We start from the raw sequence: 15,767 nt of genomic DNA on the forward strand, positions 1-15,767 counted from the left end.
TTGTATTCTCAGGGAACCAGTAACGGGTAATCAGCTCTGCTATGGGATCAAGTGGTGCGACTTTATCAAATTTTACTTCTTGTCATTTTTGTGTAACTGATGAACAAGTACAAAATGAAAACTATGTAAGTGTGTATTTTCAATGTATGTCGCTTGGAATGCTATGTTTCATTCATATTCAATTGTTATGATACTGTACAATGACGTCATCCGCCCCCGGACATTTCCGCCGTCCTGGTTCGGGGGTGTGACAGGTGAGGCTCATAGGTTTTTCAATCCCCCAATATTATTATGGTAATTATCCATAATTAATAAACATGTAAAACCAACTATCACCAATAATATAGATATATTATACAACATGGATATCTATAAGACCCTATACCATTTACCCAAAGTTACCTAGCCTGTCAATTCTCACATATTGATCGTGTAACAATCAACCCTTGAGATATAACCTGATGGATCAATGTAAACAACGAGTAGTATATTCTGCTTTGGGGATTATGCGTTAGTTGAAAGTCAATAAGGTAACCACAAGGGGGATAGAGTACAAGAATTAACACACAATCCTTTCTCTGGATAAGTATAATTCATTAGCACTTACAGATTGCTAGTCTGCCAGTGTTGTCATCACACTCCGACAGATGACCATACATACCTCAACGGTTGTCTGATACCAACACACCATTTTTTGCTTACATAAAATAATAAGGAATACTATTACAGTACTCTGGTACGTAACCTGTACCCCGACACACAATAGTGTCATTGAACAGAGCTCTACTATCCGTTCCAATCTCACACGCACCCTTAATGTGATACTATCCACTTATTCAACTTACTTTAAACTAAACATCATTTATTAGTCTTAGTATATAATTAGACAGGACTACAATACTTGTAATAAACTTTCAATACAAACTTCCTATTTATGCAACATCATCATACTCCAGCATGACTATAATATTTGTAATTAACTTCCAATATAATTTCTTGTTTAAGTAATATTGTCATAATACATATATAAATTCAACACAAAATTTAAACAGTAAGCATTCAGTATACATTTAATCTTTAAAGTAATGCTACTTTTATTTAAGATTGTCATGTAATGTTACCCAATATACACATAACACATATTCTAGATAATAAGCATTTAATATACATATAAGCATTTAATTGATATTAAATACTTCTAATAAACACTTATATTAAAATCATGTTCACGAAAGTGACCATACACTCACCTAATTGAGGTGGATGATTCGCGAGAAAGTTAGCTCATCGACTACCACTTCAATTTTTTCCTTTTAAACGACCTAAATACGAATATTACTATACTTCAATATTCTTTCGTATTTGTAAGGTTATATTAACTATTTCCAGATTCTTCAATAATCTCAAAGAACACCGAGTTCTATCAAATAAGGAGTGACCAGGTAAGATCATATTGCACGTAGGATCTATTTGATATATAAATATATCTTTTGAAAAATCCACTTTAAACACCTCACTAAGATCTTACCTAAACATCACTCTCGTAAGTAGACCAATCAGTATTAAATTAGAATTACAGATAAGTCTTATTCATAGGTTTCATAACAAGACAATGAACATGAATATAAATTACAATTACAACCATGGTAAATGCAACTCAACTTAAAAGATTTTCTAGCGAAAACTTGGAAACTTCATAGACAAAACTTCGAAACTGAATAATTCATTTTGTCTGACTTTTAAACAACGAAACACCTTGCTAAAATATTTGAAACTTAGAAGTCAGATCTAGGGAGATCGGGAAAGGATTGAGAGAAAATTTTGAGTAAAAATGGGCAAAAAATGAGTAAAAAACACGTCGCGCAACGACGACGTTCTTATTATCTTGTGGTGCCACATGTCACTCTCTTTTTGGGCCATGTCATCGAGTTCTATGGAAGAATAGGAATCCAACGCTACCACATGGCTCCTTCTGGGTAGTGCCACGCCTCCTTCAACATGTAAATTCTCGCGATCTTCAACAAATCATAACTCTCACATACGAGCTCTGTTTTTGACGTTCTTATATTCCTGGATTTGTATCAACGTGAACTACAACTTTCATGTCGAATATATTGGCTAATTCGCAATCTGTTTTCACTTTACATTTATAAAGATTAAATTGTAAAAGACATTGCATAATTCATATATTCTTCATACGAGCTCCGTTCTCCATGTTTTTTATATCGACGAATTCGTATTTATGAGGATATCGACTCTTCTTTAAATTACTTGGGCTAAAAAGTAATATATATGTAACGCCCCGATTCTCAGGTATTGATTTAATATAAGAGTTTTCTTGATTTCAAGGGCTACTCGACGAGTTGGTTGCCCTACTCGTCGAGTAGCAGCGGGTTGGTCCACGTGTTTTAGTGACCTACTCGCCGAGTCCAAGAAGGGACTCGACGAGTAGGAGCTGGCAGATGAAACCCTAAATTCTGGGATATTGCACCCTATTTATAGGATCATTGGCCTTCCCCAGCCTCCCCTTTTACTGTTTCTTGTCCCTCTCAAACCCTAAATCGAGTGTGTGTGTTTCATTTGTGTATTCTTAAGCTTTGGAAGAGGATTTTTGGAGAAAGAGCTTGGAGAGCAAGTATCCAGAAGCAAGGAACGTGTTGGATCTGGAATCTACCTTAGTTGGCATCTTCTGGAAGGTATCAAATCGCTATCTTGACCTCATTTCATTTCTAGATCCCGTTTGGGTAAATTTTAGGGCTTTTCTAGTGTGTTTGGAAGCTTTTCTTGGGTATAAGCTAAGATCTGAAGTTGTAACTTCAGATCTGAACTCTCTTGGGCCTTCAAGTCCATAAAGCTTCCAACTCTTGAAAGAATGAGACCCTCCTAAGGTTTAAAGCTCCATTAGAAGCTTAGATTGGTCATTTAGAGTCTCTAGGGCCTTGCATGCACGTAAAGTTTGCAAGTTTACGTGATAAACATGCCTTAGAAGCTTGGATCTGCAATATGGAGTTGTTGCATGGCTTAAAAAGTAACTGTATGGATGAAGGGCCGAAGAGACTCGACGAGTTGCATAGTCAACTCGACGAGCCACATGAAGATGGTCATGTACCCGACGAGTTGGATGAACAACTCGGCGAGTCAGTCGAATGACTCGGCTAGTCGGCTAGGGTTTCTCCCAACCATTGGACACGTATGATCTCGACGAGTTATAGGGGAACTCGACGAGTCAACCTAGGATTTCACGACTTCTCGAGTTCAGGAAGGACTCGACGAGTCGGTGATCTGCACTCGACGAGTTGGGTCAACATGGACTGTTGACTTTGACCGTGGACATGGACTTTGACCAAGGGTTGACCAGTGGACCTCTGGGGTATTTTGGTAAATTGGAAATTTATGAAAAAGGGTTTTTATGGTAACTTTGGGTGGAGGAGTTCGTGTTGGTGATCCGAGAGTTGAGCTTATCACTTCAGTGCGACCCTTGAGAGGTGAGTTATCCTCACTATATCCACAAGGTCTAAGGCACCAAGGCCGGCCCTTTATATATATGTATATGGGGATTATGGTATGACATGTTGTTGATTACATCCTGGTAGTTAGGATGGTGGTATGCTTATGCTTAGTGACCTGGTTATGGCAGTGTCCTGGTTATAGGATGATGCTATGTTAGTGACCAGTTAGTTCTATATCCCGGTTATTGGGATGTTGTCATGATTAGTGATCTGTTAGATCAGTTTGACTGTTATATATGCTAGCGTATGATATTATGTGCACATGTTGTTTGATTGGGGGTTGGGTTGAGGCGGACCTGCTTTGTGCTGAAGGCCAACATACCCAGGGCGGTCTGGATAGACTACAGGCCCAGGAGGGCATGTCAGTCAGACCGAAAGCCCGACGAGCGGTCCGGATAGGCTGTAGGCTCTGCGAGGCGGTCCAGACGTGCCGAAGGCTCGGGGAGCGGTCCAGATGGGCTGAAGGCCTGCGAGGTGGTCCAATCAGGCTGAAGGCTCATTATAATTGTTGAAAGTCTATATGTCATGATTATGATTGTATGGTGTTGGTATTTTGGGGGTAACTTACTAAGCCTTCGAGCTTACATTTATCAATTATTGTTTCAGGTACTTCTGATGATCGCGGGAAGGCAAAGGCGTGATCGCACCGCTCCTCACATTTTATGATTTTATGATCTGATTCTGGGATACCCTGGCAATATACTATTTTGAAAACAAGTTTGTAATAATCATGTGTTTTAAATGTTTTGAAAAAGTTTTAATTTGGCATGAAATGTTTGGGTGTTACAATATATCTGATGGTTTTCTTAGATTACAACAAAAATGCTCTAGCGGAAAATCAGTTAACAATGAAAATTTTGGCACATGCAACCTGATAGGATCTATCTCTTCACATTAAGGAAACATACTTTGAATTAACAAAACTATCATAAACCTTATCAATTTTGAAAAAGAGAAACTAGAGTTACATACCTCTAACTTGTTATAGCAAACAAGTTTATTTGTTTCCTTCCTTTGTTGACTTGAGAAGTAGGCACAAAAGTTTAGTGCCTCTAATGGTTTATACCCAAACCCTAGGAACAAGAAGACAATAGGAGGAAGAGGAGTATAAACAAATTTCGGCTATCCTTTTAGGTAAGGGGTTGGACGAAATCTAGGCACTAAGGGGGTCCTATTTATACCTCATAAGATAACCCTGGAAACCCTAACCCCGAATAAAATAATACTATTTCAAATCCAGGTGGTTATCCAGTTTCCTTATCTCACAGGGAATATTCCAGATGCCCTTTAGGCATCACCAAAACCGTCCACCCTAGTGGATGGTTCTGGATTTCCTTCTTGTGTAATTATTGAACAATTATAGCTTAGTCCCTACACATTTAATTAATCCTAATTAACCCATACTTAAATCCAAAGTAATTCTGATTAATTTTTAATTAATTATTACTATTTTAAATTAATATATTAATCATATAATATATTAATAAATTATTTATTACAATTTATTAATCAAATAATAAATCAATAAATCAACATCTCTCTCCAAATGTTATTCTATTCAGTTACTAGTTATGAGGGTAACCCAAATGATTTTGCTTGTAATTATAACTCATACCAATTTAGTTATGGACTTAGGCACCTTCATCCAACTATCTCCCACTTGGATAAGTCTATAACTACAATTTCAAGTATAACCTTGAACTAAACAACAAAATGTGCTTCCCAAGCCACTGTCGAAATATGATTCAAATCAAATGTTGGCCCTAAAATAAGTGATCCACTATCCCTTCGTTCTACAAGATATCATATAGACACAAGGCATGAAATCCAATCAATCTTATTGTCCAAAAATCTGTTTCTCGATTTCCCGATTTGTGATGACGTCATATAACAACGAATTGAAGACAACAACTTAGTCCCGGTTGGGCCCAACACTATAATGTCAACACCAAATCATCGAGGGGACTAAATATGTTGCTTTTCCCATTAGGGAAAAAGGAACGAATAAAATTTGACTACATAGTTATGATATTTATTTACCAAATCACACATGACATTGCGTTTTATAACATTATGTTTGCGGTTTCAGAATACCAATGCACAACCGATTGTAAATCACAACTTATATATCTATGTTTGAAGAATAAAATATATTATTGTCTTAAAATTACTTATGAGTAAATCCATGAAGTAATCTTTAAGCGTGAGTTTATCTAATACTTAAAATCTTTATTTTCAAATTACTCATGAACATTGCAACTGCCCTATGTAATGTTTATTCTCTATAGATAATCTACAATCGATTCATGAAAGTCTTAAATCACTACTAACTTCCAAAAGTATGATCGACTGTGGAGTTTCAAATAATCAAATTACTCTGGAAGTTAAACATGCAAAATGAAAGACAAGAATAAATAGTCGAAGAAGGCAGTAAGATACTTATAAATAATTCTCTATTATTCATTCACCAAAATCAATTACATTTATTTTGTGACAAAGTTTCCAAACTATAAACTAACTATTAAAACTAATATCATCTCTTAAGCCAATGATCCTAACATGTTGGTTGTGCTTGACCAACCTTTATCAAAGGATCTGCGGGATTATCTTCTGATGACACCCGTTTCACCAGGAGATGCCCTTCTTCAACCTTATGTATGATGTTATGGTACTTTCTGTGGACATGTTTAGATCTGCCATGATACTTTAGTTCTTTGGTCAAAGCAAACGCCCCTTCATTATCGTAGAACAATTTCATTTGCTGTTGAATGGTCGGGACTACTCCGAGAATATTCTCCTTCTCGTATTTGACATCAATTCCCTTTTAATTGCGTTAGATTAGTTTTAAGTTTTTAACGTTTAATTATTTGTTCAGATTTATTGTGGTATTGTAGAATATTCTCCTTCTCGTATTCCAATCTTATGTCATTTTTATTAGTATTTAGTACTCGAAATTTTATCTTATGTATCTTGGGCATCCGTCACAACCATATAATAATCAGCCAATTGTGTGGCAACGCAAAGTTTTTTGATTACTAAATTGGATCAATCACCACCGTATTTGGTGACAAATATAACCAGGAAACTAGATGATCCACCAATTTTACCGCAAAAGAAGATCAAAGAGGCGAGGCTTAAAAAACTTACGAAAACTAGGGAATCTCCAACAAAAAGATGACTTTTATGTAAACAATAGAAGACACAATATTATGCAACAAAACAAGAAAGTATAAATTCGGCTTAGGGATCTATCGGCTTCGGTTGCCTGCCTTCTTGCTCTTCGAGTGCTAACCCCAGCAAGATTATAAGAATTGGGAGTAGCAAACAAAGGAGTATCCAAGTCCCCCAAGATCCTCCCTGAAACCATTTCTCCGAGCATCCCGATCGTCGGACTAGGACAAATGCTGGCGGCCATATCTATGCCGCCACGGCCAGGCATGGCTAGAGGTGGTGGTGCTCGTTGTTGAAAGCCACGCCGGCTAACTTGTGTGCCTGCAGGTGTGTCTATAACCCCATAACGCGGCGTGGGTGGCCGGCGAGGTATCACTGTTCCTAAACTTGGAGTACTCTTTTCTTCGCTAACTGGAGTTGGAGCTCCACGACCGTATAACGGGACGATAGTCTTTTGAGAGACTTTACTTTTGCATACGGGGCACTGCGGGGCTTTCTTTTCTGGGTTTTCTGGTGAAGTATTTTGATGATGAATCCATTTATAGATACAAGGCCAACAATAGAGGTGGCCACAGAGTGTCACTACCGGATCTTGAACAGATTCTAGACAGATATTACAGTCAAACCCACCGGAAACTCCATTATCTGGTTTATCGATGCTTTTCCATGATTTATCATCCTTGTTAAAGCTGTTTTCACGTTCGTTATTATCGAAGTACTGGTCCGTAGCCATTAATCTTCAACTGAAACAGATAAACGAGTAAAATACTTATTAAATATGGATCTTGGAGTTGAAGGTTGAGACACTTGTACAGGATGACTACTTTATTCACATAAGAAACAGAAAAGTGATGGCCAAATGGTTAGGAAGCCATTGACAATAGTAAAGCTTTTGATTGAAGTTACTTTATATAGGGGAAACGAAGCGGTGATTGATGATAAGATGAATGAGGTGTAACAGCCGACAAGAACTCTTACAATAATGTTTTCGTAGAGATTGAAAAAGGGAGTCAAAGTTTTATATAACAGACCACAATTATTGATGCCTTTTTATAAAATAAATATTCCAAGAAAACAAATATTTGTGATGTCCAAGAACCCTAGTTAACATCTAGAACGTCAACTTTGTTGTTCTACAAAAAAATATTATTATATCTATTGAACAAAAGAATCTTTTATGTTAAAGGAAATTTTTTGGTCCCGTGCCATTTAGATTTTACAATAGTTTGGCTACACAAGTAACACAAAGAGGGATTTTCTGTCCGATAATTAAGACCACATCTGAAGCTGTTACGTTTGGTCCTCCGGGTAATGCTCTTGCGGCAAAACATGCTCTTGCGCAACATGAAGATACTTACCATCAAAGAGGATATAAACAAAATTGAAGTTATTATATATCATTACCTTAAGGGGAAAGACTAAACAAAATGAAATGGATAAAAAATTTAATTGAAATTATTAGACTAAACAAAATTTTAAGGATTACATTGACGGTGGATGGGGACGAGAATTACCACTTTTTTATGGTATAATTAAAAGTAACATATCCGAAGGTAGATTAAATGGATTAACAATAAACGGGGTCTCGACCTCTGACCCCGACGGATCAGTAAAATCTGAAGTTTTTGATTTCTTGAAGATGAAATTTGGCAAAAGTAATTTTAATAGGCCGATTATGAGATGTTGTAGTATAAAGATGCTCTCGGATAATGATGTAAATTTACTATTTGAGTGATTCAAGCCTTCTGAATTAAAGAAGCAGTCTATAGTTGTGTGCCAGAAAAGTAACCCCGTCCTTATGGATTCTCATTCAGATTCATAAGAACATTTTGGAATCTGTTGGAAGGTGATTTCGTTCGAGTTTTCGATAATTTCTTTTCATCGGGGTTAGTTAATCGTGGTTAATCGTCACTCTTCTTTTATCTCACTTGTTCTTAATGTAAAAGACCCATTCCCTTGACTATCGCCCAATCAATCTTATTGGATGTATTTACAAAGTACACTACAACATTAACACTCTGTGTCGATGACATTTTTTGAACCTGTACCGACGACATGGCGTCGAGATATGGTATACCAACGACAAGTCATCGGCATAGACATGTTGGCATTGGTCAAAAAAGTTGTCGGCATAGGTGTCGACGGTAATCACCTATACCGACGACATGTCGTCGGTACAGGTTCCGTCACGAATGATTTTCGAAAAAAATAAAGTTTTATTAATTACCTATGACGATGACATGTCGTCACTATAGATGATACCTATACCGTAAACATGTCGTCGCTATAGGTGTCACCTATAGCGACAACATATCGTCAAATGTTTTTCAGTGGTCAATCAAATAGGTATTGCGACGACTTGTTGTCGCCACAACTTTGTTGCAGTTGTCTATCAAATAACTATTGTGACGACATGTCGCCAGGATAGCTACTATAGCTGGATGTTTGTTTTTAGTTTTTATAGATTGCGTAACTTTACCAATCCTGCATTTGTAACAAATCCAGACATTTTACAGCATATATCAAATAAGATACAATATGGGGAATTTTATACCCATGTGGGCGTGAGGTTGGGAGTTCAATTCCCTTAAACTACCTCTTGTAGTGCCACGCGTGAGGAATTTTTCCCTAGAATCCCTATGAGGGCTGGGTTTGCCCTGTCAAGGAGCTCGAACTCGGGGTGCTCGCTGAAATATTGTGAGTACCCTTCCGCTTAATTCGTTTACCGTTTCAAAAAAATGAGATACAATAATAGCTAACACTGATCAAATTCAAAACATCAAATTCAAGTTTAATATTACATACCAAATTATTATAGTTAGGAAATCAGACGATACTTGTCAAGACTCATAACAAATCTGACGCCACTTGCGAAGTTCTGATGACCCTTGTTAGGAAGTAATACAAATAACACAAGAAAGTAAAAGCACACAAAGACACAGTACTTACGTGGTTCGATTTTTCACATAGTATTTTTAATCAATCTGATTTATTTCATACCCTTCGCTGAATGAGAAAATCAGTCCATATCTAAAGGATCAAACCTATGGGACTTAAGGAATAATATAAAAAATGATAGGAAAAAATATTAATATTAAATAAAAATCGAGGTGACCTATGTCCACTGACAGGATGAGAGTATTCTTTATTCACAGAGTTCTCAAGAAAAGAATCCGAATACAACCAACACAGATTCGTCCTACTCACCCAGGATACAAAAGACACATCAAATGACATAGCATTCATCCCTATGTATACACGACGAATCAGACCTAAAACCTTAATGTGCTAAGCCCATTGGGCCATTAACCCATGAAAGGTGTCAACCAATCACAATCCGCCATACAACATCTTTTGGAACAGTGATCGACGACATACAACACATGAGTACCAACAACGCACATTGTGGAGCATCTTGTGACATAGTGGAGAATCATGATGCATAAGTGACGCATCATGAACACTATTGGTCCAACATCCATCATGGTGGCACAACACGGTGTATTCCATCAGCATCACTAACCTCTGAGCATCGTCGGGGACTTCATAGCATCCATGCCTCACCAAGGATACCATGGCTCATTAAAAAACCAAGATGACCCATCTTTATGCATGGATGGTGCAACACCATCCCATTTTCCGCAACATGATCCCATGGATGGTGCAACTTCTTCACTTGGCGCAACATCTTTCCAATGTGGTGCAAGGTCTTCACTTTTGGGGCAACACCCTTCCTATTGGCACAAATACTTCATGGATGGAGTAAGATGCTTCCATTTGGCGCAACATCCCTATGAATGGCATAACTTCTATCTACTTGGCAGAACATCCTTATGGATGGTGCAACTTCTACTTAGATGGTGCAACATGTTGCTCCATGTTGCTCCAAGTTGGTCTAAGTTGCTCCAATTGCTTCAAGTTGCTCCAAGCCCCGTTTTGGAAGATCCGTTATTTTGTCACTTAATCTGTCCTTTGTCAGATAACCCATTCCTTTCTCAGACGATCTGTTCCTTTGTCACATGCTCCATGAACCTCAAGTACTCCATTGACTTCTAAGTGATCCATTGAACTCAAATTCTCCATGAGAATGCTCTAAATGCTCAAGTCACATTTAGCAATCTCCACCTTCACTTGAGCATCCTATGAAGTCCAACTTAAACAAGAACTTCCTCCTCTTTCCTGCTATCAAGCCCTGAAGGGACTAACCTCCTGTGAACATCAACCAAGTCCAAGTAAAGTGTGAACTTCTTTTGGGAAACGACATTGTCACCATATATTTCGGATTCTCCTTGGAACCATACTTTTGAATGCATAACCTATCATAGAACATGATAGGTTTCTCCACCTTCAAAAGAAGACTCTGAATGAGACCAACCATAATGTTCTTCTTGTCTCCAGATCACTTTCATGGTCTGAGTCTATCAATTCAACCAAGTTTGTATGTCATGTATTCACACCATACACCAGAAAAACATCAAGTGTTCCCTTCAAGTGGTGCAAGATCCACTTGGCCACTTTCCAATGAGCTTTCCCCTGATTGACTCGAACCGCCAAAGAAGTACCAACACGTTTAGACTGATCACGATTGAACGACCACAACATTTTGTTAATGTAAGAAATGTATAACCATCCTAATCTTCTATCACTCCAAATCTCCATCCTTGTTATATTTTTTTCACCTCCTAAATCATTAATCACAAGCTCATTCTCCGAAAGCTTTTTCAAGTTGTCTTTCATGGCATCATCATCACCAAAAACATCTTCCCTGGGATGATCAAGGGATTCCTCACATCTATGTTGATCTATGCCACCCTGGTGTTCCTCATTTATCACAAAATTATATGGGGTTTCTGTTTCAAACTCCACCTTCTGGCTAGCATCCTGATTGTTCCCCATAACACTTATACCACCTCCTCTTTGGTTACACATAGCAGATTCAAAGGTCACGTCTCTGCTAATATCTAATTTTGGAGTATTTCCTTCTTCTATACACCACATACGATGACTTTTCCCTCTAGATGCATATCCTAGAAATATGCACTTCATTACCCTCGTCTCCAGTTTACCATCATTCACATGAGTGTAACCAGGGCATCCAAACATTCGTAAACTAGAATTCTCAAAGGGTTTCCCTTACCACACATCTTAAGAAGTCTTACAATTAATTGCAGTTGAGGCATATCTATTCACCAGATAGTAAGCAGTGTTGACTGCTTCCGCCTATAATTTCTTTAATAAATCAGCAGATGTGACAACCAAGAAAATTTCCGTCACTAACCACCGTTAGGAAATAGTAGGGAAATATAAATGTAATAGCTTAGCATTATAGTGTTTGATTTTATTAATAAATATAATCAAATATGTTGTCACATTTAGAAATAATTCGACGTTTAGACTAAAAAATAAGCGTCCAAAAGTTGTATTGCATTTTAAAACGGTTAATATATTCGAAAAGTTCTCGTCGACGTTATCTCAAGGATATAAAATTTGTTAAAATCGGATTTCGATTGGAGGAGTTATGATTTTTGTAAAAGTAAAATCAACCATGTTAATAATTATTACGACATCGAAGCAGTACATAGAGATTGGTTAAGTATTGACTAAAGTTAGAAAAAGGAGAATCGTAGTACTCACCGAGATAAGAACATTAGGAAAAAGAATGCCGAAAACGAGATCTATTTGAGAGAGATATGATTTTTGTAAAATCATTTATTTTTACCCCCGTTAGGCAAAAAGATGAAAGTCAAAATTATCCAAAACAACCTAGAGAAAAGTCGTAGTACTACTTTAGACCATCACATTGTTATAAAGAGGGTAAAGGTACGCATAACATATAGATTTTTCAAAATCTTTTCTGTGCACGCGAGGTGGCACTATTGCGCAGAGTGCACTTGACTCCGGATTCGATCGGATTACGAGTGACATGGCCCATGGAAAGAGTGACATGTGGGTGAGTTTACGCACAGTGTCCCGAGCCCGAATCAATCCTACATCAGTGGTATCATGCATCGAGGGTGAGTTAACGCCCCCAGTTTTACGGTATTAAAAGATTTTACTTAGGGGGTGGGGGTGGGCGGGATACATGATTATCAAACTACTTTATCAAAATATATTTTATATATATATTAGTAGTTTAAGAAAACATGAAACGATAGGATCATATGCTGGTAGAAACTCTGCCTAGTCTTAAGCAATGATAATATTCTTAAGTGTTATGCTACCCGATATACTTGGAAAAGATTATACCGAGATGTTATGCTGGCCAATTTTTTAGGATAACTTAGTACCAAGAAGTAATGTTGGCCAACAATTTAGGATATGCATTGTACTTAGCTGCTACTCTGCCCTAATATATTGTTATCCAGATAATCATTATTATTATGAGTGTGTATATATATATATATATATATATATATATATATATATATATATATATATATATATATATATATTATACTATATTATAAAGTATATTAGTCATATTTTGAAATTTAAGAGATATAAGTTACAAAAGTTTTTGTACAAATCAATTATGCATAAATAAATCATTAATACTTGCCAAAAGTTTGAAGACATGAATTTAGAAAGGTTATTAAGAAATATAATTAAGAGCAAACTAAAAATTTTAAAATATTAAATTCATTTATATAAATTAATTTACATTTCTTAAAATAAATATAAATATTAATTAATTTACATCAATGGTATAAAGAGGCAATATGAATATAATGTACAAATTATAAATATTTTATTTAAAATTACTAAATTTTTTTATTACCTAATAAGTAATAGTAAAATCTAATAATTATTTTCTAATAAGAAACTATTCCCCAAAAGAGCTATTTATCGTCGATGCTTTGCGCGGGCACACGTCTAATATATATATATATATATATATATATATATATATATATATATATATATATATATATATATAATGATAATTATGAAAGGAAACATAAGGATATACAATGTACTTAACTGTACCATAACTTCTCAAAGAATATCTATAAAAAGACAATTATTATCCATAGGGTTAAGTATATATGAATAATTATGTAAAGAAATTAGTATCAAATAAAGATTAAATAAGGAAAAGATAAAATGATAAGCATACTTAAGATTAAATAAACACGTGTTAGTGAGTTGTTATTATTCATCCTCTAGCCTAAATAAATTTGGGTAACCTCGAACCTATAATCGTTAATCTTGCGAGAGCTAAAAAAATATGTATAGATCTATACGGGGCTGACGGATATGGTTTATACCCAAACCATATCCGTCAGCCCCGTATAGATCTATACATATTTTTTAGACCCAAACCATAATATAGACCCTTCGATCTCCCCCTTGGTTTGGGGCTAGCTGTGACTCAGTCTCTTTCAATTATAAGCACGTCGGACCCTCCCATTGCCCCTTGCCACATCTCTTTTTCAATAATCTCAGCAACCATTGATGTGTACTCTTTAGCAGCAGACTCGAAAATTTCTTCAGCCACCTTGATCTAATGTAGAGCCAAATGATGAATGTCCCACTTTCCAAATTGAAGTAGGTCCTTTTTGTCGAACAGGCGAAAGCAACCATCTTGGAACTTAATGATAGCAGTCACAGTGGTTTCATCATAGACCCAGTAGAGCATGTTTGCAAGAGATCCGTCACTAAAGGTCTGCAACACTGGAATTTGTCTAACTTGATTGGTTGGCGGCTACATGACAGTCTACAAGGGCTCATTTCTCTTGGGATCCAGTACTTTAAGGAACCTTTTAATGAAAGACTTAGCAGTCTTCATACTAGGAAATCCCTTATTTACTTGGTCCTCCAAGAATAGCTTGAAATGAGTTGCCTTTGGATCATTTGATGGATTTTCAAATGGAGCATTTGATAATTCAGAAAGATCAACCCTTGTCCATGAATTGAAATCATGGAAGTCTTTGTAATACTCCACGTTGTTGCTTTTGCGTTTCACTATCCACATGTTCAGCCTCTCATGAAAACCCCATAAGACAATTCATGTTCTATAACCGTACCTGTGCCCAAATTTTCTCATTTCAAGATCAGTGACGGTGATTTGTGGTTGATCTCCAGGAGCGTTTTGATCTGAGGTCTTCTTGAATAGTAGTTGCTTTTTCTTATTGGATGCTGCTAATTTTGCACGTTTGAGTTCAACAACGTTGGGTGCTTGAACAGGTTCCTTTTCAAAGCGATCAACGATCCGAGTTCTTCTTTGAGTTGGCGGGTCAGCAGGAGGATCTTGAGATGACTGGCCAACATTGAGATGTTGAACAGATGACTTGAACTTGTTGCCAAATTCCGCTGCCAGTTTTTTCTTTAAATCAAAGTAACTTGCAGTTAAGGATCCCAGATGGGTTTGCAGATCAGAAATTTGCTGAGATTTCAGAGTTTTATCCACTTCAAGATTTGCAACATGAATTTTAAGTTGGGCCTTTTCAGCTTCAAGATCAGCCACACGGATATCAAGCTCAATATTCTTCTGGTTGAGCACGCTAATCTCATTTTGAAGTTCAAGAATGGTAGGATCATCCTCTCCTGAGTGGCCTTCCTCAATAAAAATTCCTTTAGCTCGGGAGGAAGGCACTGAGCTTTGTTCTTGGGCCAGATGTAGAGCAAGCCTCTTAGAGGTAACATCATGATAAGGCCTAAGAGGAGATGATCCCGAAGGAGCTGAAGAACCACCAACTTCATGAATGGAGCTTGGTCCTTCGTGGACTGGAACAGATAAGGCAGCAAAAGAAGTAGTTATTGGTTGGGTCGAAAGGCCTTGAGATAGTTGTGGAACAAATACTCCCGGTCTTGGATCAAGTCTTCTCCTCTTCAATGTAGGAGAGGTGGTCTGAGTTGTCAACGGTTCACTCACTGTTGGCTCAATAGTAGGAGTAACATTCTCAAAGGGAGGAATCTCTGAAGATGTCTCCATAGGAGTTGAAGTTTCAGCCATTTGATTTGGAGGAAGAGGCGTAGTTTCGGGAACGTCTTCTGAATCCCATATCTCCGTTGTTGGATGAGCAACATCACCCATAGTGTCAAAGAACGTGTCAAGTTGCTCGTTGGACAAGAAATTAGCATTGC

General features: G+C 37.0%; 1 protein-coding gene across 1 annotated transcript; it reads right to left on the reverse strand.

Moving 5' to 3' along the window:
* Positions 1-6,671: 6,671 nt before the first annotated feature.
* On the reverse strand, positions 6,672-7,575 carry LOC145131975 (E3 ubiquitin-protein ligase RMA1H1-like). Its single transcript, XM_079066618.1, has one exon. It carries the CDS (start codon positions 7,411-7,413, stop codon positions 6,691-6,693), a length of 723 nt encoding a protein of 240 aa, XP_078922744.1. The 5' UTR covers positions 7,414-7,575; the 3' UTR covers positions 6,672-6,690.
* Between the last annotated feature and the right edge of the window lie 8,192 nt (positions 7,576-15,767).

Source organism: Lactuca virosa, chromosome 8 (genome assembly GCF_052849685.1).
Source record: "Lactuca virosa cultivar CGN04683 chromosome 8, Lactuca_virosa_CGN04683_v6, whole genome shotgun sequence".
Taxonomy (NCBI): Eukaryota; Viridiplantae; Streptophyta; class Magnoliopsida; order Asterales; family Asteraceae; genus Lactuca; species Lactuca virosa.